This window comes from Takifugu rubripes, chromosome 3 (assembly GCF_901000725.2).
Source record: "Takifugu rubripes chromosome 3, fTakRub1.2, whole genome shotgun sequence".
NCBI lineage: Eukaryota > Metazoa > Chordata > Actinopteri > Tetraodontiformes > Tetraodontidae > Takifugu > Takifugu rubripes.
Window position 1 is genome coordinate 10,249,513 of NC_042287.1, and position 22,610 is coordinate 10,272,122.

Consider the following 22,610-nt stretch of genomic DNA (forward strand, 5'->3'; position numbering starts at 1 on the left):
GGAAAACAGTCGTCTAACCACAGAGCGACTGACCGTAAACGTCGTTCTTTCTCTGAGGTCTCACCTTTGATTTTATTAATAGAGAGACAGAGGAGGGCAATAAACACAGATGAGATCCTATCAATTATACGATTACTTTAATTAAATATCATTAAAGGGCGATCAATAACGCCGGGCCCGAATTAAAATAAGGGCTATACATTACACACTATTTTACAAGGTACAATCAAATGGCCACGTACATTGGGAGCCCTGGAGGATGTTGCCATGGCAACCTGTGGGTGCGCTTGGGGGATTTTAGGGGAGCTGGGAAAGTTTCCTTCCACATCACCGATGCTTGATTAGCTAATTATCTGAGGTGTGAAGGTAAAAGGCGAAGTAAATACGTGAAGCAAGACCCCAAAGGCAGAACCGTCCATGACTTAATGAGGGGGGGGGGGGACCTCTGTAATATTCAGCAGCCACAGAGACATCTATTATTCATGCAAAATAATAAAGAAACCATAAAAAATAGGCTGGAATGTGGCATGCCGGGGAAATTTATTTGAATATTTAAACCTTGGGAGGGATCCCGGCTCACATTTGCTGAGCTGTAGCGTTTTTTTCAGACCACGGTGGAAGTTGTGCAGCAGGAGAGGCCGAATCCTCAGAGTGTGATGAAGAGCAGGAGCAGGATAAAGCACGGTGGAGCCGCAGCGCTCTCAGCTGCTGTTAGGGAGGAAGGGAGCGGGCTGGGGGTGTGATAAACACCGGCAGGGGAGCGGGAGCTGGAGCTCGGGTCAGGACAGACTTGTGATGCAGGGCATGCAGAGAGGAAGAGTAGGGTGAGGTGAAGGTGAGAAGGAAATGCAGAGGATAAATCCAGCCAGCTGTCGTTCAGGGACGGAGAGCGAAACAAGGTGTAAACACGGAGAATTCCAGGTAGAGCAAATCCAGATCAATAAATCCAGGTGGAGGTTCGAGCGGTCCGGGGAAGAAAAGCAAGGGCTGGGGAGGATATAAAAACCAGGAGCTGTGCTCTGGCCTCGGGATCTTCATATCTTTTACATTTCTAATTAAAAGAGATAAAGAGTGGGGGAGTCATCAATCCCACAGTGATTTCCCAGTTAAGGTTTTAGAGCGGGCAGTAAACCAGGCAGCCCGGCATCATTGATTTTATAATTAGCCATGGTCACCCAAGACTTGAAGATGGAGGGTGGAGGCGAAAGAGAGGGGGGGGGAGGATGAGGAGAAGCCTGCAGAAAGAAGTATGGAAATTACAGAAAAGAGGCGCAAGTTTGAAGAAGCTGACAAGCCAAAGGCGTCATAAGTTACACAGAGGAAGTTAATCACCAGTGAAACGTCAGAATGTGACACCCACCTTTGGGCAGAAAAAGATCACAGACCCAACAATGAATACATAAACCATTTTATTATGCAGAGACCCACCCTAACAACGTTAGCACAACTGATACCAAAACACACACACACACGCACACACACAGGCGCACACACAAGTTCAAAACACACCAGAACACCTGGAGCTTTATTGCAGTAGGAGTCAGTGTCCTGACAAGAACAAGAGCTCTCAGTGGAAAACACACACACACACACACACACACACACACACACACACACACACACACACACACACACACACACACACACACACACACAGAAAAAACTTCCCTATAGACATAAAACTGGTTCACAACCATTAAAGAGGACCATGGAGAGAACATGTAGTGTGCAGGGCAGCGAGACGTTCCTGCCTCCATGAAGGTGAATAAAATTGCAACACAAGGACCCAAAATAAACATGAAAATGTCTTTTCTGCAGATCTTCCTCCTCATTTCCTCTCTCACAGGCTGGTATCGCTCTATTCCTTCAGCACCATCATAGCAGTTAGATTAAACAGAGAAAATATGAAGAAACACAACACGCTAGGGATGATTATAAAAAGGATTAAAAACACCACTGCCATGCTGTTCTGTATAAGTGTCCATACTGTATAGATATATATGTATTTCATCTAAAACCTCTAGCAAAAGTTGGGTGCAAATACAGCAGATCAGATTAGCGTGAAAGTGTCCGGCAAATGCTTGTAGCCATTGGAAAAGAAATAAAAGAAAGCTTCGAAGTGAATAGAGCTCAGGTGTGGGCTCGCTCCAATGTCCTATAAATTTATAGGAAAAGCTGCGTGTTGCCACAGGCTAAGGAGAAAACAACATTGTGATATAAAATGATTTTCTTTGACTATTACTTTAGGCACATTGCTGCAATTAGAACTGTGTGAGACGCCAGATAAGATTTCTGTACAAGTGGTACAGAGACCAACAGATGATACCCAAATGAGTATTATCTTTTCATTTCAACGGCTATGAAGAGTAAAATCCAGAATCATTAGCGAATAAAAACCTCAGCTGGTCTCGCGGATGAAAAGCTTATGAGAATTAATTTTTACAAGAGTGATGGTATGAAGCTACTGAAGTAAAAAGTCACATCTGGCGTCAATCTTAACAGACTAAACACCATAAGCTCTCTTCCAAATGCTGGCCCGACTCATAACGTCTCTTCATCTAACCAACAGCTCAAGACAACAATCAACTGTTCACGTGTAGACGAAAGTGCATGGAAAGTCAGCTCTGAGTGCGACGTCACGGCCCTGCACGGCTGCTACATTAATTCTTGTGCGGTGATGTGTTATTAGCTTCTGCCACCTTGAATAGTCTTTAAAGCTGCTGCTGAGACTGTGATGCTGGAGGAGAGATTAGCTGCGGTGTCCTGCAGAGCCGGACCTGCGCAAAACATTATAATTGCAGCGCCTGTCGTGGCTCTTAATCACAGACGTCATAAAAGTGACATAACATCCGTAGTAAAGCCTCGACCGAGCGGTGATTCACCCCCAAATGATTCCGCTGCAGCCTGTGAACGAGCTAACGCAGGAGCCTGTGGCTAAAAAGTAACTATACTCATATGTAAGACATGACAATAAATCATTCCCGCTATTAAAAAAGCCGCAGCAGGAGAGTCTGAGAAGGAAATGAGGAATATAGAATCATGGCAGATTGATAAGTTGCATATTAAGATTCTGTCTGCGGGTCCACGTCAACTCGGTTCCATCCGCCACCTCCGCCCGGGCGTCCGCTGGCTACCACAGCAGAGTGTCGGCCAGTTCACTGGAGGGGGAGACAAAGCCGAGCGTGAGCGTGCGTGGAACGCTGAAAGGAAGCCTCGTTCTGGCTAAAAGTGGAGGTTAGACTGAAAGAAGAGGCCGAGCAGGGGAGAGACGGCTTTAATGACGCTGAAAATTGGCCCGTGACTGAGGTCCGCCCCTCAGGTAAATCACCGCTACAGCCTGCTGTCAGCTTATCTGTCCCCTTGTCCTCCCATCTCGCCTCGGCTCTGTCTCAGAGCCGTCCCCTCCCCTCGCCCCGACTCAACTTCTTTTACGAGCACCTATTCAAAACTTCCATCTTCCAGCCATACTCGCCCCGTCGCCATAAATAAAGGCTTGCATGCGTCTGCAAGCGCAGGTGGGCTTTGAATCCAGAGCAAAACCCTTCCTGTTCAGGCCCAACGCATAAAACAACCACCAAGATTTACTCGGGATGCGTGCTCAAGAAACTTTTCCCCCTTTTTTAAAAAAAAAATAAATGTACAAAAGTTTTGAAATACGTAGGGCTCTAACTTCTCTGGCCGCCGGCTCCCAAATTACTTTGCAGACTGTGGTTGTGCACACAAATCAAGTTATGAGCTCATTAAATGTGACGCAATGCTGCACTTTAAAAGCAGGCGGCATGACGGCGAGAAGCGCAGGTTTTAATATGGAGTCAGTAATGCAAATCACCTCTGCACGTTAACTCCGCGCTGCGGTTTGTGGCCGCAGCTTATTTAGGGAAGACACGGCTAGCATAAATCCATGTGGAAAAGTGAAACCTAGCATGAGGCGTGAGCGGGAATCTTCATCATTACAGCAGCAAATGTTACACCTCAGGACGCTATTACCAGTAAAATTCCTTCAGCGAGAATCCCGCACGAATGAAATTAGCATTATTAGCGCAATAAAACATAAATGTCAGGCGACCTCTAAAAATGAAGAAGGTTATATTGTAAAGTGGAAGTGCTGCTAAAATCTCATGTAATCTCCAACGGCTCCCCGACATCCATAACATAAACGACGCCTCGGCAAAATGTCGTCCGCAGTTCAAGTAAACGAGCGAGGCAACCAGTGGTTGACTCTACACATTATATATTTATAAAGAGTAAAATTGGAGCCGGATATAAAAAATTCTTAATTACTACCCATTTTTTTTTGGAAAGGCCCCTTTTTCAATATGTATATGTGTTTTATTGCAAGAATATTTTTGAGTCAGGCTTCCCCCTGAATATTAGTCCTTTGGTATTTTACTGTAATTAAAGTGATATATGTCCCCTCTACATTTATGGGTCCGTGTGTGTTCTTGTACATGCTACACACTGAGCACCACAATACGCATTCTACTAGCAAAGTGAGGACATTTTGTCTGGCCCACACACCTTTAAAGGACCGTTTGAGGGTTCAGTTTTGGTCTTAATGTTAAAATTCAGTGTAGGTGCTGAGCAATGTACCAGGTCTACAAATGTCCCCACAAAGACAGACATACAAGGAAGCGTGGGTGTGTGAGAGAGAGCGAGAGTTTCTACTGGGAGGTTGTACCTGTGAGGGGTGTCTGGGTGCTCAGGTAGCAGAAGAGCAGTTTCATCTCCAGATCCCAGCCGCCCACACTGAAGGGGATCAGATTCCTCCTCCTGAAACACGCACACACACACACACACACACACACATGCGCAGAGCCAGGGATCACACAACTGTTATGCCTTTAACAGCTTGGACATGACTGGTCTAATTGCTTCTCAGATAATGCCTGTGTGTTTAAGCGCTCTGCTCGGCACTATCAGCTCAACCGCGTAGCTCATTTTCATTATCACTTGCTGCCTGACTGGCTCAGATTGTGCGTCTCACCGAATCCGAGCTGTGCGCAGCCGTCTCGGCGCTGGCCTGGTGCGGCGAGGTCAGCGGCGCCGGCTGGTTGATGACCACCGCACTCCTCTCGGCCTCTCTTGGGGACGGAGGGGGGGTGGCGAGGCGCAACAACTCGAGCTCGCCCTGCTCGCACAGGCTGTAGTTTCCCAGAGGTCTCGGTGGATGGAGGGGCTGCAGCGCCTCGGGATTCTCATCCTCGGAATCGGAGGTGGCGCTGGCGGGTCGGCCTGCAGCACAGAAACACGGACATAAGGAAAAGTGGTCAGTGTGTCCCGGCATGCTGCTCCTGTCAGGAATAATGTGGGTCACGCTGAGCGACGACAGGATGCTGCAGGGAGCTTTTATTGCTCGCGCCGCCGGAGCGTGCAGGAGATTCATCTGAAGCTCCGCTCACCTGGAAACAGAACCGGAGCAGCGCTCCACTTGGCACTTGACACCGTTCCTGTCTTCTGCTCCAGCTGACAGATGTAGTGCATCAGCTCCTGTGGTGGAAAAGAGGGTCTTGCTAGGCCTTTCACTGTGGCTTCAGCACCCATTTACAACATTTACACAGTAAATATAGCCGCCATTTATGTTTTTATATCAACATTATTGCAGTGTTCCGTGCACCCAGTTATTTATACTCTCCTCCTAAATGACAGATGGTACTATATTTAACTGGAACACTGATTTTTATAAAAATCACCTTCTTACTCTAAATTTAGCAATCAAATATGTTGATGAGGAGCCAAAAAGAGAAGAGATCTTTACTGAGCCATAAAGTGTTTATACTGAACATTAACAACTCAGAAAGACAATCCCCACCACCTGGGACACGCGCAACTCTGTACTTGTTTATACCGGTTGTTAAAATAATAGAGGTCGACAGAATGATTTAAATGTTTTAAAAGGACTCCAAACAGGATCCCCTTTAGTATAAACAAGGTCACGCTGTGAAAAATCCAGTTGGTCTGACCTGTTTCTCTGCCAGCAGCTGCTCCTTCTCTTTCTGGGTGACCCTCACACTGGTTTTCAGCTCCTGCAGCTCCCGCCGGGTCTCGCAGAGCTGCACCTGCGGCAGAGAGCAGACGGAGAGGTGAGATAAGGTAGACGGATCAGTTCTGCCTGTAGTTCAGGTCCAACCCCTGACTCTACAGGACAGACCTTCAAATCATTCCCAAATGAGGCTGTTGGATGGAATAGAAGTTACAATTTGGAGCGTAATCTGCGCATTCTTGTGTGTAAATGAATGAAGGTAACATAGTCAACAAGCGAGGGCTGCCGGAAGTCCTTCTCACCCGATTACAATCCTTTTCTCTCCCAATCTCAACCTCCAGCTTGACTCTCTCCATCCTCTCCTCCTGCAGACTCTCCTCAATCGTCTCCATCTCAGCGGTGAGTTTCTGCAGGCGCGCGTGGTCCTTCTGTGGTGGTAGACGGAGCAACAATACAGTCCTGCGCACTGCGGCTGGACAGCAGGAACATGTTGTCAGTGATACAGCACCTCAGCCGTGAGCTGCAGGCCCTGCCTCTCCTGTGCCCAGCGAGCTCGTCCTTCCCTCAAGGCCAGGCTGGCATCTGCGAGCTGAAGGGTCAGCTGAGCAGCCTGCAGGCGGGCCTGGTGCAGCTCGGACTGCGTGCGATCCCTCTGAGCGACCATGGAGCTCAGATCGCTCTTCAGGCCTTCGGAAGCTCGCTCGCTGGTGTTCAGACGCTCCTGAAGGCTGCGCATTTCCTTCCGCGTGGCCTCGTGCTCTGCCTGATGAAGCATACGTTAGGTGTTCACCCCAAACAGCTTCAGGTATTAGATGTGCTGAGTTGAAAGATTTCTGACCTCTTTCCTGTGGGCGGCGGTGAGCTTCTGCGTCAGGGTGGTGATGGTGCTCTGGAGCTGCAGAACGCTGGTGTCTCTCTGGGCCAGCGACGTCCTCAGACCCTGAAACTCCTTCGACAGACTCCGGAGGTCAGCCTCCGTCTGCTCCAGCTTAGACTGAGAGACAGAATGAAATTACATGAATAAAAGAAGGACAACAGAGGGAAGGAGCAGCGGGTCTCGAGCAGTTATCATTACTTGCAGAGCACTTCTCTCACTCTCCTCCTCTTTCCGCTGAGCTCCGGCCCTCTTTGCTCTCTCCTTCATCCTGAAGAGAGATTTCAACATTTCAGCACCGGCACACAGCGATGGAAGACAGAGCCAAACGTCCTACCGCTCCATCTCTGTCTCTCTGTCCACAGTCCTCTGAGTCAGTGTTTTGATGTCCTCCTCCAGCTCTCTGATTCGAACCCGGCTTTCCTCATTCGCTTCCAGTAACGTACTCTTCTCCTGGGTAAGTAATTCAACCAAGTCCTGCTCCTCCTAACAGACAGAATTTTTAGCTTGGTGCAGTTTTTTTTATCAGCATCATGATCGTTTCTCCTCATTTTCCTTGCTGGTACATCACCTCCTGCTTCCTCTCCATGCTCTTTATCTGTTCATGACTGTGCTTCAGCTCCCTCTGTAGCCTGCTGATGTCACTCTCTACCTCGCTGCGTCGTCTGTCCCAGGCCTCCCTCGCCCTCTTGTACTCCAATTTGTCTTTCTCCCTCTGCCTGTTGGTTGCCTCATGCGCCTGTAGCAGCTCTGCGCGCTCTTGCAGGCACTCTTGGAGTCGATTCTTTAAGATAGACAGGCAAAAGCAGGCGGGAACAGGGAATCAGACTTATTCATATGAACAGAAATACTGCTTCTTCCCTCACCAATTTAACCAGTCCCAATTACCTGCAACAGTTCGGCCCTGGGCACGACCAGCAACATGTCTGTGCCCCCTTCCTCTCCGTGAGAGTCCTCCTCCAGGGTTACCAGATCCTCAAGGGGTTTTGGAGCACAGAATATGAAGCTGGAGCTGCGGGAGCACACCTCCCCCTTTGCACTGATGTACACAAACTCGTACTCGTGACAGCTGGCCTTGGGCAGGTAAGCAGCTAAAATGCAGAAGAAAAACAAAAATAGATGAATTTTCAATTCAATTGACCTTAAAGTACATTTTACCTGTCATTTTAACTGTAAATATATTGCAGGCAACTCGCTTTTATTTCTGAATGGTCTAATTGCCTTTGCAGGTAATTCAAATCATACACGTTTGTCAGCAATTAAATCACAATTTCAACCCAACTTAGAAACTGACATTTTGCAGCTATTTGTGTAGGGTGATGCAACGCACTTTCCAACCACCAGGTGAAGCAACCAGCTCTTCAGAAAGAAGAACCAAGCGATGTGCACAGTCATTTGTTTGACAGGTACGTGACTTGGAATTTAACAGCAGTGCTGCTTCATTTACTTACCGGCATTAATATTTCACATCCAGGTAAGTAATCGAACTTTAACTTGCCTGTTCTCATTAATAAACGACGGTGGTGTAAGCTTCCTGGTCAATATCACCTAAGTGCTTCAGCCAGAGGAAGTTGGACTTGACCTGTTTGAGGTCATTTCACTTCTTCTGGTCGCCCTTCCCCTTCAGCCTCTGCTGCTCTGACATTGACGGTATGTTTAGGTTGATATTTACGGCTGGCTCAGAGGTCAATGCCACATTTGGTGCATGTGTTACTGCAACTAAATCCTGCCTATCAGTTACACCAACAATCAAGGCAGAGTGAACTCGCTGCTAAAGTGACAACAATGACTGTTTATAATTTAAATAGTGATATGCTCCGATTTAAATGATTAAAGAATTGCTGCTAAATAAATTATTTAGAGTTTATTTGATGTGAGTTTAATGTCCTCACAACAGAGTATTTTGAGATAATGATTTTTAAAAGAGCTTAATAAGGCTTTGGGGTCTGTATATTTACTGTGTGCAATACAGTAACTAAGTCTCGGGATTTGCAATGCATTGTGGGACAGGTCAGGATGTGCACACTAATGCTGCGCACATAGCAATTCTTACTAGCAGGTTTTTTCTTGTGTCCATAATATCCACACTCTTGAATGTTCCACTGAACCTTATTACAGAGGTACTTAACACTGAATGAGGTTCGAATCTAACAAGCATAGAAAAAACCCGATTGAGAAAATGGCAAACAGATTTTTTTGATGCACGAGTTGTGAAGTCACCACATGCATGAGAGCAAATCAATTTACAGCAACTTCACTTTACAGCTGGAGCTTTCACGTGCACTTCTCTGCAAGCAACGCGTCGCTTCCTGCAAGGTGTACGGAACGACAAACATCCAACAGATATATCCATACCCTGGAATTGCACACAGCAGTTGACCTCTGTGCCCTCTTCATAGCTGGGAGGGACCAGTGCCCAGACAAACGTGTGGTAGTCCCTCACCGACGTCCACCCCATCTGAGGAAGACAATGTCCACAGTGTTGCAATATATGCATATAAATAGGCGGTGACTCCATCTTTCCGTTAGGTGACCAAACCTTGAAGAGTCCGACCCAGTCGTTACTGGCCCAGGTGTGCTGGGAACTGATTGTGTAGTGGCAGTCCACCCTGCTCTGAGGGAAGTAGCTGCAGCCCACGTTCCTGAACTCCACACACTTCTCCATGGTCCCCGGCGTAGTCGAAGAAGCTCCTTCTCCACCTGCGGGAAGAACAATTTGTTCTCACTGGAGAAAATGTGGGTTTGCAGGGAAAACTGGGTGAAAGGCAAGCAAACAAGACCGAGTCAGCGCTGTGCGAATATTTATCCAGTGCAAGATGATACCCTGGCAGAGTGTTCCTGGAGAGAAGACCACAGAACATAATCCCCATGACAGATTTGAGGCGCTTGACACCTTAAAAGTTTGAGTTATTCCGGTCGGCCCAGCATTATTCCCTATTACACAGTCACGTGTAAGGACACATTACAGGGTGTCAGAGGGCCCCCAGCAGGTATGTGAGTGATAAAATCTACCAGAACTGACAACTGCAGCTAAGCATGTGTATACATTATATAGGCTTTGTCATGGGTAACGACTCCACTTTAGTCTGAGCATCAATTTTGGGATTAAAGGCGACACCCACACGTTTCTCCTGACTTTTTCCTTTTGTCGTGACCCAGTGTATATTTGCTCCACCATTGTGTGTAGTTTTCCGGTATGAAGAGCATTTTGCAGACGCTGTTGGAAACTAGCAGCAGCCTTTAAAGGGTTCAAATTACAGCACAGCACCAGGCTTGAGGCCCAACGCAGCACATGGCAACAAAACACGTCGCAAGTCACTACAAGCATGGCAGCAAGGGTGCAATAAACAGGTTGGAATTAACTGAAATCATCGGGGCTCTACGTTTGTCATCAGTGATGCGCACGTCCGACAATAACAAGCTTTGTTGGGTAAAAACATGTGCGCACTTTTCCTCACCGCCTTCTCCGACGTCCCTCTTACCTTTATCACACTCCAGTCTTCTGAAGCAAACCAAAATAAAGATCACCGGAGGCTAAAGAAGTCACAATTGGTGTTTGGAAGGAAAGGCAAGAGCTAATACATGATGGATGCGAACTGCTGCTCCCCCACCTCCGGCTCAGCTGCTCCGCTAACCCGAAACAATAACAAAAAGCCAGAGCAAAACACGAGCGTGACAGCTTCACTGCCACTGTGGAATTGTGGGAATTGATGTTCGCTGATGCATTGACTCAGTTTTGGGAACCGACATTTTGGACTACAATCCCCAAAATCCAGGCAAACGCCTCTACGTTTCAGTGGACGTAATATGACACTTCTCCAAAGGATGTTAAATGTCTCAGACCGGTGACAAAAAACAAAACAAATCAACAAATCAATTAGCAAATCTGACTAAAAGACTGTCTGCGATCAGAAAATGTATATATAATCTAGTTTTAAAATAGTTGTCACCGAATCCATAATAAAAATGACAATTAAAGTAGCTGCGAAGAGAATACTTACGTAAAATTACACTTTACAGCACCTTTTTTAATAGAATAGTTTGTTATTTTATAGATAATGCAGGAAGACGTCAGGAAATCCTTTCCCTTGTATTACAAAATCAATATCGGCGCACATGTGTGAGTGACAGTGGGGGGCTTCAGCGGCAACACGGGGGCCCAGGCCCCAATCAGAATGCACGGGGCTGCAGTCTTATTAGCCCCCCCGTGCCCCCCGATGGCCATTGACTCTCGGTAATGTCAATCATTTTGTAAAGCGTTTTGAAGATGCTCCATTTTAAAACGGAAGCAATGCTGAATCCTCACGTGACAAGACTGCGCTAATTTTGGCGGCTTTTATTTTGGAAAAAGATAAAGGAAGTGGGTCCAAGGAAGTCCTGTAGCTTCACCAGGATTGGCAACAGGATGCTCCTAGATAAGGTAAGAACGCTACAAGTTCTTTAAGACTGTCGCATCAATGTTTTGTCCACTTTTATTAAAGCGGGGTCTGATTTTATTCCACCTGGACAAGTATTTCTCCTCTGATTCAGCAATGTTGGCGTCTGTCGTGCGTTTTGCGACATGAATTCAACGAACTGTTTAGGTCCACAATTATTGGCCCTACCTGCAAGCACAGCGGCCCGGGAACGCAGTCTGTCCCATTCAAAGTCCCAGGTGCACCACCAGGAACCAGCAAAGACTAAATGTTGTTGGGTTATTACGTGTGGGGTCCGAGAGAGCCAATTTAGGCCTTGGATGTGGTCGAATTTGTAAGGTTATTTGGCAGCATAGACAAGACCAAAGCTACAATTATTTGTGTTGGCACCAACAAATGAGTGGTTGGTTGAGAACTAGGACTGATTGTGATTGTGATACACATGACTGTTTACAGTAAACAGCGTAAGGAAACTACTGTATCTGAATATTGTTATTGAGATGTTAGAGATACAATGTTGAATGCTAAATGCTGATTCAGAGTACAGAATATGGCTCATGTTTTTTTAAATTTCCTCTACTTCCAACTGATCACTGAAGTGAACTGATATGTTTAAAGCTGTTGAAAGCTGAGCACAACTGATGTTAAGGATGAAATATTGTTGCTAGTGTCATAAATGTCATTGTGATGGTTGTGCTTAGTCATATTAAAACTCATTATTACACAGAACACTGCTATTTAAACTGTGCCGAGTCAGCCCCAGCAACTAGGCAACGTCCTCCTGCGCTTGGTAATAATCCACGCAGCACATTTAAAAGCTAGATGAAAACATAAACTGTGTGTAACTGTACAATATAGATTGATTGTTGTTGCCCCATGTACCCCCGTGCCAGAAAACACTCTGGACCCACCCCTGGTGTGTGTTTGCATGTGTCCGTGCGTGTGAGTCTAAAAATATTTCATTCAAGGACAGCCAAACAACTCCCCACGTGTTCCTAAATGAAGCAGATACATTTACATGACACCCGACCGAGAGTCTCTAAAAATCTACTGGCCCCAGAGCCAAGAATGTGTTATTTAATTTTACACTACTACACTTTCTTAATATATTTTTACACACACACACACACACACACACACACACACACACACACACACACACACACACACACACACACTATTTTTGCAGTGGTGTATTTATAAATATCTATTTTTGTTGCTGAGACTCAAGACAGGAATATCATCTATATGTACACTCTAAAAAAAGACCGTGAAATGTACATAAAAACATTGTAAAATCCCTACAAAAAAATCTTGTAAACCCAAATACATATATTTTTTGTTTAAATCACTGTGAAATTTTGTAAACTATTAAACAGCATTTTTTGTTAGATATACTACAACAATATGTGATTTGAATGGAATTTATTTGTTAAAATTACAAATATTGGCAAAATAAACCGGGAAATACTGCTATACTCATAACAAAGCAACTTTGATAAATTGACATGCAAATATTGCAAAAACTATTGTTTGTCTTTTTTTTTTTTTAAAATACAAAAACTATATGTTATTCTCTTCACAAGTTTGTCCTTTTACCAAAATTATTCCTTTTAACATTGATGAAATTATGTTAATTGAGGTCAACCAAATGTGATTTCACACAAAATTTCATTGTAACGTGAAACCGTTTACTGCCTATCTATTTATATTTTTTAAAAATATAAACTTATAATGACATTGTTTTTAGTAGCCTATTGTACTGTTCAATCTTAACCCTTGCTTTATATATTTTTTGTCTTTAAATTTTAATGCATTACAGCCCATTATTATTATTATTGATGTTAATAATAATAATAATAATAATAACAGCAACAATAACAACAACAATTATTATTATTATTATTATTTATATAATAATATTTATTTATATAATAATTCAAATAGAAAGCCAATACCGGTACAATATTCATAATACTCGTAATGGGCAGTGCATCATCATCACTGGCTAATCGACCTAACGGCGCCCCTCTCGAGACTGATACCTGTGCAATAAAGCCGCCTCCTTCCGATACTTGTATTTTTGAGTTTAAAATTGCGCGGGTTAAGCTCGTCTCTGATTGGATAATGATGGAAAGACGTGAAAGGCGCGAGCTCCTCGTTGACGGACACAACTGACACCACTCGCGAACGGGTCGGAACAGAGCAGAAATCGCAGAAATTTTTCATTTCAAAAGATTTTACAAAAAATCGACACACTACACACAAGATTTTGCAGGGTCTGGAGTGACTGCGCAATTGGAAAGTCTAAAGTTTGCACGGTAAGTTTTCTTACTTTCTTTGGGAGACCTAGCAAAAATGTGTGCTAATAGCAAATGGCGTAAGTTAGCAATTCTCCATATTTCAAAAAGTACATCAGTTCGTAATTATTAAGCAGAAAGAGACAGACAAACACTTGAAATTATAAAAATGATCATCTGTGTCTTTTGTAAAAAGAAATTGGTTACGTTAAGATGCTATGTGCAACATTGCAGAGTGCATAGGAATGAGCCACGTTGTCTTTTCAAATGTGTTGGCGCCAACTGTAATAAAACCTTTACTACTTACTCGGCTTTCAAGGGCCATTTTTACCGTGTGCACAATATACTTGAGCCACAAGCTGTTTCTGTTGTTGCGGATTTAAAATGTTCGGTTTCGTTGTGTGTCCGCCATTTTCAAACAGTGAAAGAGCTAGTGTCACACTTAAAGGATCACATTGGCGAAGACAGGTCTGTGTCATGTCCAGTAAGTGGTTGTAAGCACGTTTTTACAAAAAAATCCACAAGTCTCTTGCATATGTGTCTGAATTTGTTATGTGAGTGACTGAGTTATGACCACCATGGACTTATTAATATAACCTGTTAAATTATAGGCCAGTCCTGCTATTCCTCAACAAGGTACATGCTGAGTCTGGATCGGAACCTTGTCAAAACAAACATCTCTTCCTTCATTTCTGCATTGTGGCTAATGTTTGGGAGCTACTACTGTTTCAACATCCATTATCCATCTGAGCTGGCTTCTACACTGGAGTTTCTTCAAAGGTGAGTAAACATTTCCTGGGACCTGGAGTCCGGACTGCACCCAGAGCCAAGGCCGAGAGTCAGACCCAGACTAAGAGCCGTAATCACACCTGGTCTTGGTGTGGGTCTGATTTTCGGCCTTGGCTCTGGGTGCAGCATTGGTTTTGATATGACTTTGAGTCTTGGCTCGGACCCAGACTCAGACTGTTTGTTTATATATGGATGTGTGTATTCATTCATTCCTGTAGTCTTCTTTTAACTCATTAAAATGCTTAATATGTTTTTATATGCTTTTATTCTACAGGTGTTTTTTCTTGATAAACCCAGAAAAAGGAACCAAAGTAGAGAATAAAAACTCAAAGCCTCGAGTTCTGACCCTGATACAGGATCTCGCTGATCATGAGTGGCGTGAAGGCTAAACAAGGACTCTGTTGACTGCTAGAGAAGAGGTGCTGTTAATTTTCACTTTGTTAAATGTACAACATGCAAGTTTTGTTTTAAAGGTGCATTTTGTAACTTTCTATGAAGAGGTTCTGCCACCTGCTTGTTGTCCTTGTTATCCAACAATGTTCCACAGTGTTGTAAAAATCTTGTCTATCTTCAATTACTCAAATAGAATATGTTTTAGCAAAAAATAACACAGATAAAGTATGACCTGTAACTCTGTCTGTTCAGCAGGTAAAAAGAGCCAATGCTTGAAAGTTCTTTGTGTTGGGGTCCAGGGTTGTGTTGCTGGTTTCTTCCTGCAGTTGCTTGGAGGAGCCACTCATCAGCCACGGCTGGCGCCGCAGGCAGACGCACCTGCGGGCTCTCTTCAATCTACCGTGCCATTTAAGGACAGAACTCCTGTGTGTTGTGGCTTTGATGCTTTGTTCTGCCTGTTTCCCTTGCGTCTTCCCTGCTTGTTCGAGGTCTCCAATGTCGTCTGCTGGACCTACGAACGTGCAGAATCGGACTCCTGAGATTCCTGCAGTCCAGGAGGACTGCCTTTGTGTCCTTGGTGTCTTCCCGGCACGGTCGAGGTCCCCGTGCCGTCCGCAGGACCGGTGAACGTTCGCAGGTCCAGCAGACGACATGGAGACCTCGAACAAGCAGGGAAGACGCAAGGGAAACAGGCAGAACAAAGCATCAAAGCCACAACACATGGGAGTTCTGTCCTTAAATGGCACGGTAGATTGAAGAGAGCCCGCAGGTGCGTCTGCCTGCGGTGCCAGCCGTGGCTGATGAGTGGCTCCTCCACGCCACTGCAGGAAGAAACCAGCAACACAACCCTGGACCCCAACGTCTTTGCATGCTCTATATTTTGAAAAAGTGAATCTAATTGTTGGCAACTAATCACAATGGCTGTTCAATAAATTTCCTAAAAGTGATATTCTCTTGTCGTTTATCATGATGTATTTTTGCATTTTTTTTGGTGTAGTTCTAATCATTTTAAACTGATTATTAAAACATACAACTACTGCATATAATGAGTAGCTTGTATGTAGAATATACAGAACAGCTCCATTTAACATGCAAAGTTTTACTGTTCTACCAGTTTAAATAGTTTTTTGCCTGGTAGTTCCACGTTAATTTTACAATTTATTGACGCATAATAAGTAGTTACATGTAAAAAGTACAGGAAATGATCTATTTATATACAACAATGATCCATGAAATTGATAGATTTTTTTTGTAGAATTAACAGTTCAGCCTTGGCATTCACTGTAAAACCATTTACATATTTTCTTTGTAAATTTATCTACTGTTCTGTTGGTTTTTTTACAGGAATTCTCTGGTAACCCCAGCTGCCAGCGTTTTCCTGTAAAAACGACGGTCTTTTTCTAACAGTGTACATGTACCAGAATAAACTCCCCGTTCAGGCAGATTTCCCCACCCTGCTTGCCCAAACTTCTCTGCCTTCCCATTCCCACTAACCTGTATTTCTCTGTGGAACCCTGTGAAAAAAAGGTAAGTTTCAGGAATCCCTCGAGAGGCTTCACCAGGACCATCAAAGCTGACATAAAATCAGTGTTCTGTTTCATTTATAATATATGTTAAACATAATTTTAGGCCATTATTGTTTTACTTGCTAACACGGTAACACTGAAAGGCCATAAAGCACAACACTTAAAGAAGCACTTAAGAAAGAACAGTAAACAACTTAATTGCAGCAAATACTTCTAATTTATTACTTTTACTACACGTGGTAATCAGTAAATGGGCTTAGAAACAGTCTTGTTTTGTAATTTCACCAAGAAAAAATTCAGGACATCTCATGTTCTTAGAACTTGCTGTACAGAGTCGAATGCATTGAAACACTTTTGCTCATCCGCTCAGTCAGCATTTCCTTGCACAACACATTTGATTTAAATAATCCCTCATGTGGGCCTTTTAAAGAAAAAAAAGCCAATATTTAAAAGCATTCGAGTTATGTTTCCCTTTCTACCAGCAGGTGGCAGTCTGCCATCTAAAACCAGTGAATTCAGGTGGTGACGCATAACTGTTAATGTTGACGTGTTTGGTGCTGATATGAAATGTTAAATGATTATTATACTTTTAAAGGTCATGTGGCACGAAAAGACACCTTGGAGGAAATACACATTCAAACCACAGAGACTGAAAAACAGAGTGTTTACATGAATTAAAAATGGTGCAAGTCCGTCAGACAGGAAAAGGCAGTCCTGCGAGAAAAATATGGTAAAATGTCAAAATGCTCTTTGGGACTGTTTAAACAAATGTCAGTTTGTGATCTAGACTTTTATTGAGTTAGAGTAAATCTTTCTTTGGACTAGAAAGCAAGTAAAACAAATAAAACAATGGCATTCAATATTATTTAAGCCACAGCAACTGGTTTTAAAGCCCCTTGTTAGAGCTGCTGATTGTTCAGACCATGTCTTCACAGAACATCTCCTCAATTAGTAAATTCAATCCAGGCAATTACCTTAGTTAAAGGCAATATTGGGACGCTTCATGTAATTTAATGTGCATGCACTGTCAATATTGAGGCCCTATAAATTGTGGCTTAATATTGTGGGGACAGTGGAGCTGGAAGTGCTGGCTCTCTCAGCTGCATATAGCCAGTTTATAGTTTCCACGTCTGTTTTAAGCAGTTGTTTGTTTGCGGTTTGTGGCCATGTTTATTTCTAAAACTGTCCTGGCGGGCCCGCGTCTGTAGCCTTGACTTTGAATCTCAGTGTTGTGTGAAGTGAGAAAATGGCCGTGCGGTTGGAATGCGAGGCGTCGCCCTCGCGGAGACGAGACGGGAGCTGGCCGGTCGGTGAAACTCCTTGATCTTGACCCGGCCGCCTGCTCTTCACGGCACCTCCATCTGTCCCGACCGAGCGCCACCGCACGCGAGCAGCCCAACATCTCCTTCCTCTGTTTTCCGAAACGTGAGCCGGTGCCTATTGATGGGTGTTAACACAGAACAAAAAGCGGCAACAACAATAACGACAACTCTGCATTTAGCTTCGTTTATTGCTTGTGGTGTTTGAATCCCAGCCGTGTGATTTCTAGCACCCTTGCCTGGAATCCCCATGTAAGGACCTGGTGCTGCTGCAGTTTTACTACCTGAGGTGGTCTTTCTGAAAATAGCCCACCACATGTCTCATTCTACAGGAATGGCAGGTATGTGTCGCCTGTCATAAATTGCAGCTTGCCTTCAGCTGCAATCAGTTGCCAAGGAAACCGCGATTGGGATTATGACCTTCTGTTGGGTATCGTCGAGCAAGCTGTCAGCGTTGTCGGCATCCAACAGACAAACATTAGATTGATGTCTATAAACAGTTTATTTTCTCATCATAGTAAATTAATATGTGATGTGGTTCCAAAAGCAAAGCTATTATGAATAGGGAGATTATACGTTTATTTTCCGTCAGGGTTATAGCATTGTTTGAAGCGTTTTTGAGATAAATAACTCACTTTATAGCGCAGCGAGTGATGTAATTGGCGAGGGCTATGTGACCGTCGAGGAAAGACACTGGAAGGGTGGAAAACAAAGGATGTGGGAGTGGAGCCGCATGCCTGGAAGGAGGGTGGAGATGGAGAAATGGGGGACGGTGGTATTTAGTATTCACAGCCAAGCTGCCCCATCTGCTTAGCGCAGCAGTCCCCGTCGTATAACTGTCTGCAGGCCGTGGGCCACATAAAGAATGTCTCAGATTTGATGTAATTCCGCAAAATTAATGACAGCTTTACTCGGTATGGGCCGTAAGGGAATGATTAGTGTTTGATCGTCCATCTGATCAGTTCCCTTGGCTGCAGGAGAGGGCTTCCGCTGTATGCTAGCATGATATCTACACGAGAAAACACACACACACACACACCACACACCACACACACACACACACACACACACACACACACACACACACACACACACACACAGACACACAACATTTTTGAATTCTGTTTTCTCATTTCACTCAACCCAGACAACCAATATCCTCAACCCTCTGCGGTGTTGTACCTCCCATTAAAATGAGCACTCAGCAGCGGGCTGGACGCCCGTCCTGGTGTTTAGTGGTGCGATTGCCTACCAGCAGCTCTGTTTTCATTTCAGCTTCTGTAGTATTTCAAGGGGAAATTGGGCTGGCTAACATTCAATTTAGGCAGCTCTGAGGTCACATCTTGACCTTTTACAAGATAAGCTTTACTGCAGGTGTGATTGGAATGGGGTATTGGGGTCTTTTTTAAGAGATTGGGAATGGACTGGGAACTTGAGAGAAGAAATTGATCCACTAGATGAATTGCAGCAGTTTGGACAAGTGGAATTCTTATCCTCCTTTCAATTTAGCCCCACCTAAGTGGCCCATCCCCCACCCCTCTCCTCTTCGTGGGCCGCTGCATTTACAAGCGAAGAGGGCCTTCTCTTTTACAAGTGGGCCTGGTGCGTCTCGGTGCGCTGGCTACATTAAAACCGAACCTGTCTTATCTGTGCAAAGAGTGGGGCTCTACCTCGGACGCTGTGCACTGCCATGAGGCCCGGTTAGAAAAAAACACAAAAAAACAGCTGACCTTCGTATTGAACCGATGGATAAGCAAGGGAATGGAAATTGTGACCATTGTTGACGAGGCTGGCTTGAGTCTGTGGGCCAGCTCGATGACTGGGTGGTTCTGCCTTGTCAGTGGTAACAGGTTCCTGACCCAACCGTGTCACACAGAGTTCCCTGCCGATTCAAGACAACACAGGGCGATTTATTTCTTTAAGGTGTACATTTTGTGGCCACGCTAATTTCCATTGTGACTATTAACACGCTGGTCCACCATCAAGAGGGGAGCGTTTCATTAAAGGCTCGCAGGGTTGTGCCTCTGCCAACACAGATTGTTGGACAGATTGGCAATCCTTCACCGGCTTTGGATGCCGTGTTTTTCCCCCCCCCGATAATGTCGGCTATTATAACAAATTACTTGCAAAAACACTATTAAAGCAAACGGAGAACATCCTGCATCTGTTTTGGTGTTAGCTCTGCTCCAGTCCAAGTGCGCCTCACATTATTATTTTCAGCTTTCTCTGTTTTTCCATTTCTTGTTCTCCCTCAGCACACCATCTTTCCAAAGTACTTGAACATATTTCCTGCTGGTCCCACTCTGTGATCGGCACCCTCCGATCTCCTTTCATTTTGCTCCGTCTCTTGGCCCACTCTTCCTCCCCCACTGCTTTCTCTCCGCCATCATTTTATATTTTTGGCTGAGCCGAGGAGCTTTCTTAGTGCAATGACCTTTTTGGGTTTAAATTAAGCCCCGCTGCGGCGTGTCTCTCTTCATAGACCGCCGGTTACGAGTCTTTGGAGAACGGCAAAAAAATAACGGTTCTGATGAAACGGCCCCCGTAAAAAGCTCGTCCAAATTCCTCTTACACCCCCCCCCCCCCCCCCCCCCCCCTGTTTCTGGTTGCATTAATATTCACACTAATGAGGAACATCCTACAGAGCTGGCCATGGAAAACGTGAGATGAGAGGCTTGAACATGCCTCCTCGCATGCACGTCGAACACACACTGTTGATCATTGCTAATGGGTTCTAATCAAATGCCAACTATGTTAAAAGTGATTTATGAAACGCGGGCAGCCTCTTGCTTGCAGCGCGATAGCTTAATCAGAGAGAGACCATTTTTCAATGGATAACCCAGTTTGTGGCCTTTTAAACACAGACATGTTTTACATTATGTGATTAATAGGCATCTATTAAATTTGGTTTCGATGATGAAGACTTTCTTTTACTGCGCTGAGGTCATGTTGTTACCTGCTTGCTCTGTATTTGTTTTAATGCGTCTCATATGTCGATGATTTGCCTGTATAACATGAGCAGGCTGCGCCCCGCAGGAAAACAAGGTGTTGATCCTCGGCGCGGCGGAGAAGGCGCGGAGCAAAACCCTCGTAATCACCTCGCTGGCGTTCGTTTCACCTCCTGCGTTTGTCGCCTGCCCTCGCTTTCTGAAAAGGGACGTGAGGAATCCGAGTCAGTCGACCGTGCGGCCGATACAGAAATACTGCAGATTTAATTGAACCAACATGAGCTGCGCCAGAGTTCCAAAGCCACAACCGAACCATAGCTTTCGCTGCACGCCTATAAAAGTGAGGACAGAGTAGGCAACAGCTATTACAGAGGATAATCAGGGCAATTAAGCTGTGCAGAGGGCTGAGCTGAAAGGCTGCTTTGGGCCTCATGGGAAAAGGGATCCAGTGTTCATGCACTGGATTTAGGTTCCTACATTTAAACGATTCCTCGTTAATACTCTATTTAATGATAATTTATACTCTTATTAGTTGGTCATGTGGTGTTGTGATGTGGAAATAATTGGAATCGAGAATGAAGACGTGACACCGGAACAATAAAAAGTTAAACGTCCCACTAAGGCTAAAGAAAGTGAACACGGCCTAATTTATTGCAAAGCAGACTATTTTCAGGCAGTGTAGTCAATATTTACAGCTGCCTCGCCGTGAGTGGTGTCGTTGCTTTAAAAAAAAGCTCATTTCATTGATTTGGAATAAATTCCTTCATTTGGAATAAAAAAATGTTTTCCCTTGATTTCATTTATACTAAATATGATACTAGAACTTTTCTACTAATGAGACAGCAAAAACTGAAAGGGGGAAAAGACGTTAATTATAATATTTTGTGTTGTTGACTTCCATTTAATTCATTTTGGTAAACTGAAGGAAAACCTCTAAGCGTCCACCTATTCTTTTTCTTTTTGCTTATCTCAGTTATGAACTCGAGTCAGTAATGTGGGAAATCGAGGGGAAAAAACCGTTGGGTTGATGCAGAAATGCGTCAACTCTGCTGTTTTCTCGATTTCTTCCCCACTAAAAGCTTCTGCTCTCCAGCCTTGAATATTAATACTCTTCCTATATGAGTTGCATTTAACAACATGCAGCGATCATTTCCGGTACTCCTCTCCTTAGGTGTTCCTCGTAACCTTGGTAACCCTAATGAATTATGGCTGAGCCCAGTTAAAACATGTGTGGTATTGCCCCATTCCAGGTTGTGTCCTCGTGGGTGTCTATGAATCATTGATCTCATCAAATGGGTTCTCTCTCTCTCCCTCCCTTCCCCCATTCCCTGTCACACTCCAGTTCCCAGAGGCGTTTGTCTGGGATCTGCCATGCTCATCAGTGGAGGAGAAGAGAGGGCTAACTGGGAACCCGCCCTGTGCTGGCTGTAAATCTGACCAGGGAGGGAGGGGGGACCTGTGGTGGCCACACTTCTGCTGCAGCCCACTGACTCACTTCAACAGCTACTTCTGCTGCACCCCCACACCCCCTACTCTCGCTGAGACACACACAAACACACACACACATCTCTATTAATTAGAAACAAATGCAAATTTGCAATAAAGCATTTTATATTTTTCCATTTCTTTGTGCCTGTGTGCATTTTTGCAGAATCTAGGGCGGCTGCTGGGGAACAAAATGAGGTTTTCCACCACTCCGAGCTTTTGCTTGCTCAGAGGTGCATTGTGTTGATATATTCCAAGCATATGAAATGTGAGCATAGATTTGCCAGCATTAAAAAAATATATCAATGAATTATAGTTGACAAGTCATATTAACGACTGAAAGCTGGAATTTAAATCAGCTTGACACCACCGCAGAAACATGGCAGAGCCACATGGATGAAGGCTCTCCTCAATATAGAACTATTTTACGCTTATTATTTACAATATAGCAAAACATGTCCTTCTAAAGTGCTCATGAGTTTTCTGTTGCATAATATAAGTGATGAAAATGATTTAATTATGTGATGTGGGCCTCAATAAATTGTTGGAAGGTGGTACGATGGTCATTACATGTCCGGACT

General features: G+C 44.4%; 1 protein-coding gene and 2 long non-coding RNA genes across 3 annotated transcripts; 2 read left to right on the forward strand and 1 right to left on the reverse strand.

Moving 5' to 3' along the window:
- Positions 1-1,387: 1,387 nt before the first annotated feature.
- calcoco1a (calcium binding and coiled-coil domain 1a) lies at positions 1,388-10,512 on the reverse strand. The gene is made up of 15 exons (XM_011621870.2): positions 10,337-10,512; positions 9,394-9,554; positions 9,210-9,312; positions 7,743-7,945; positions 7,426-7,638; positions 7,192-7,340; positions 7,056-7,125; positions 6,819-6,974; positions 6,489-6,743; positions 6,283-6,408; positions 5,961-6,056; positions 5,400-5,487; positions 4,985-5,232; positions 4,679-4,770; positions 1,388-3,158 (listed from the first exon to the last, which is right to left on the reverse strand). The coding sequence occupies exons 2-15, from the start codon at positions 9,517-9,519 to the stop codon at positions 3,131-3,133; spliced, it is 1,953 nt and encodes a 650-aa protein (XP_011620172.2). The 5' UTR covers positions 9,520-9,554; positions 10,337-10,512; the 3' UTR covers positions 1,388-3,130.
- A 648-nt stretch (positions 10,513-11,160) lies between these two features.
- Positions 11,161-22,592, forward strand: LOC115249155 (uncharacterized). Its single transcript, XR_003887857.1, has 2 exons — positions 11,161-11,274; positions 21,887-22,592. It is a non-coding gene; the product is annotated as an uncharacterized lncRNA (long non-coding RNA).
- LOC115249156 (uncharacterized) lies at positions 13,476-14,753 on the forward strand. Its single transcript, XR_003887858.1, has 4 exons — positions 13,476-13,590; positions 13,992-14,053; positions 14,181-14,349; positions 14,633-14,753. It is a non-coding gene; the product is annotated as an uncharacterized lncRNA (long non-coding RNA).
- Positions 22,593-22,610: the final 18 nt, after the last annotated feature.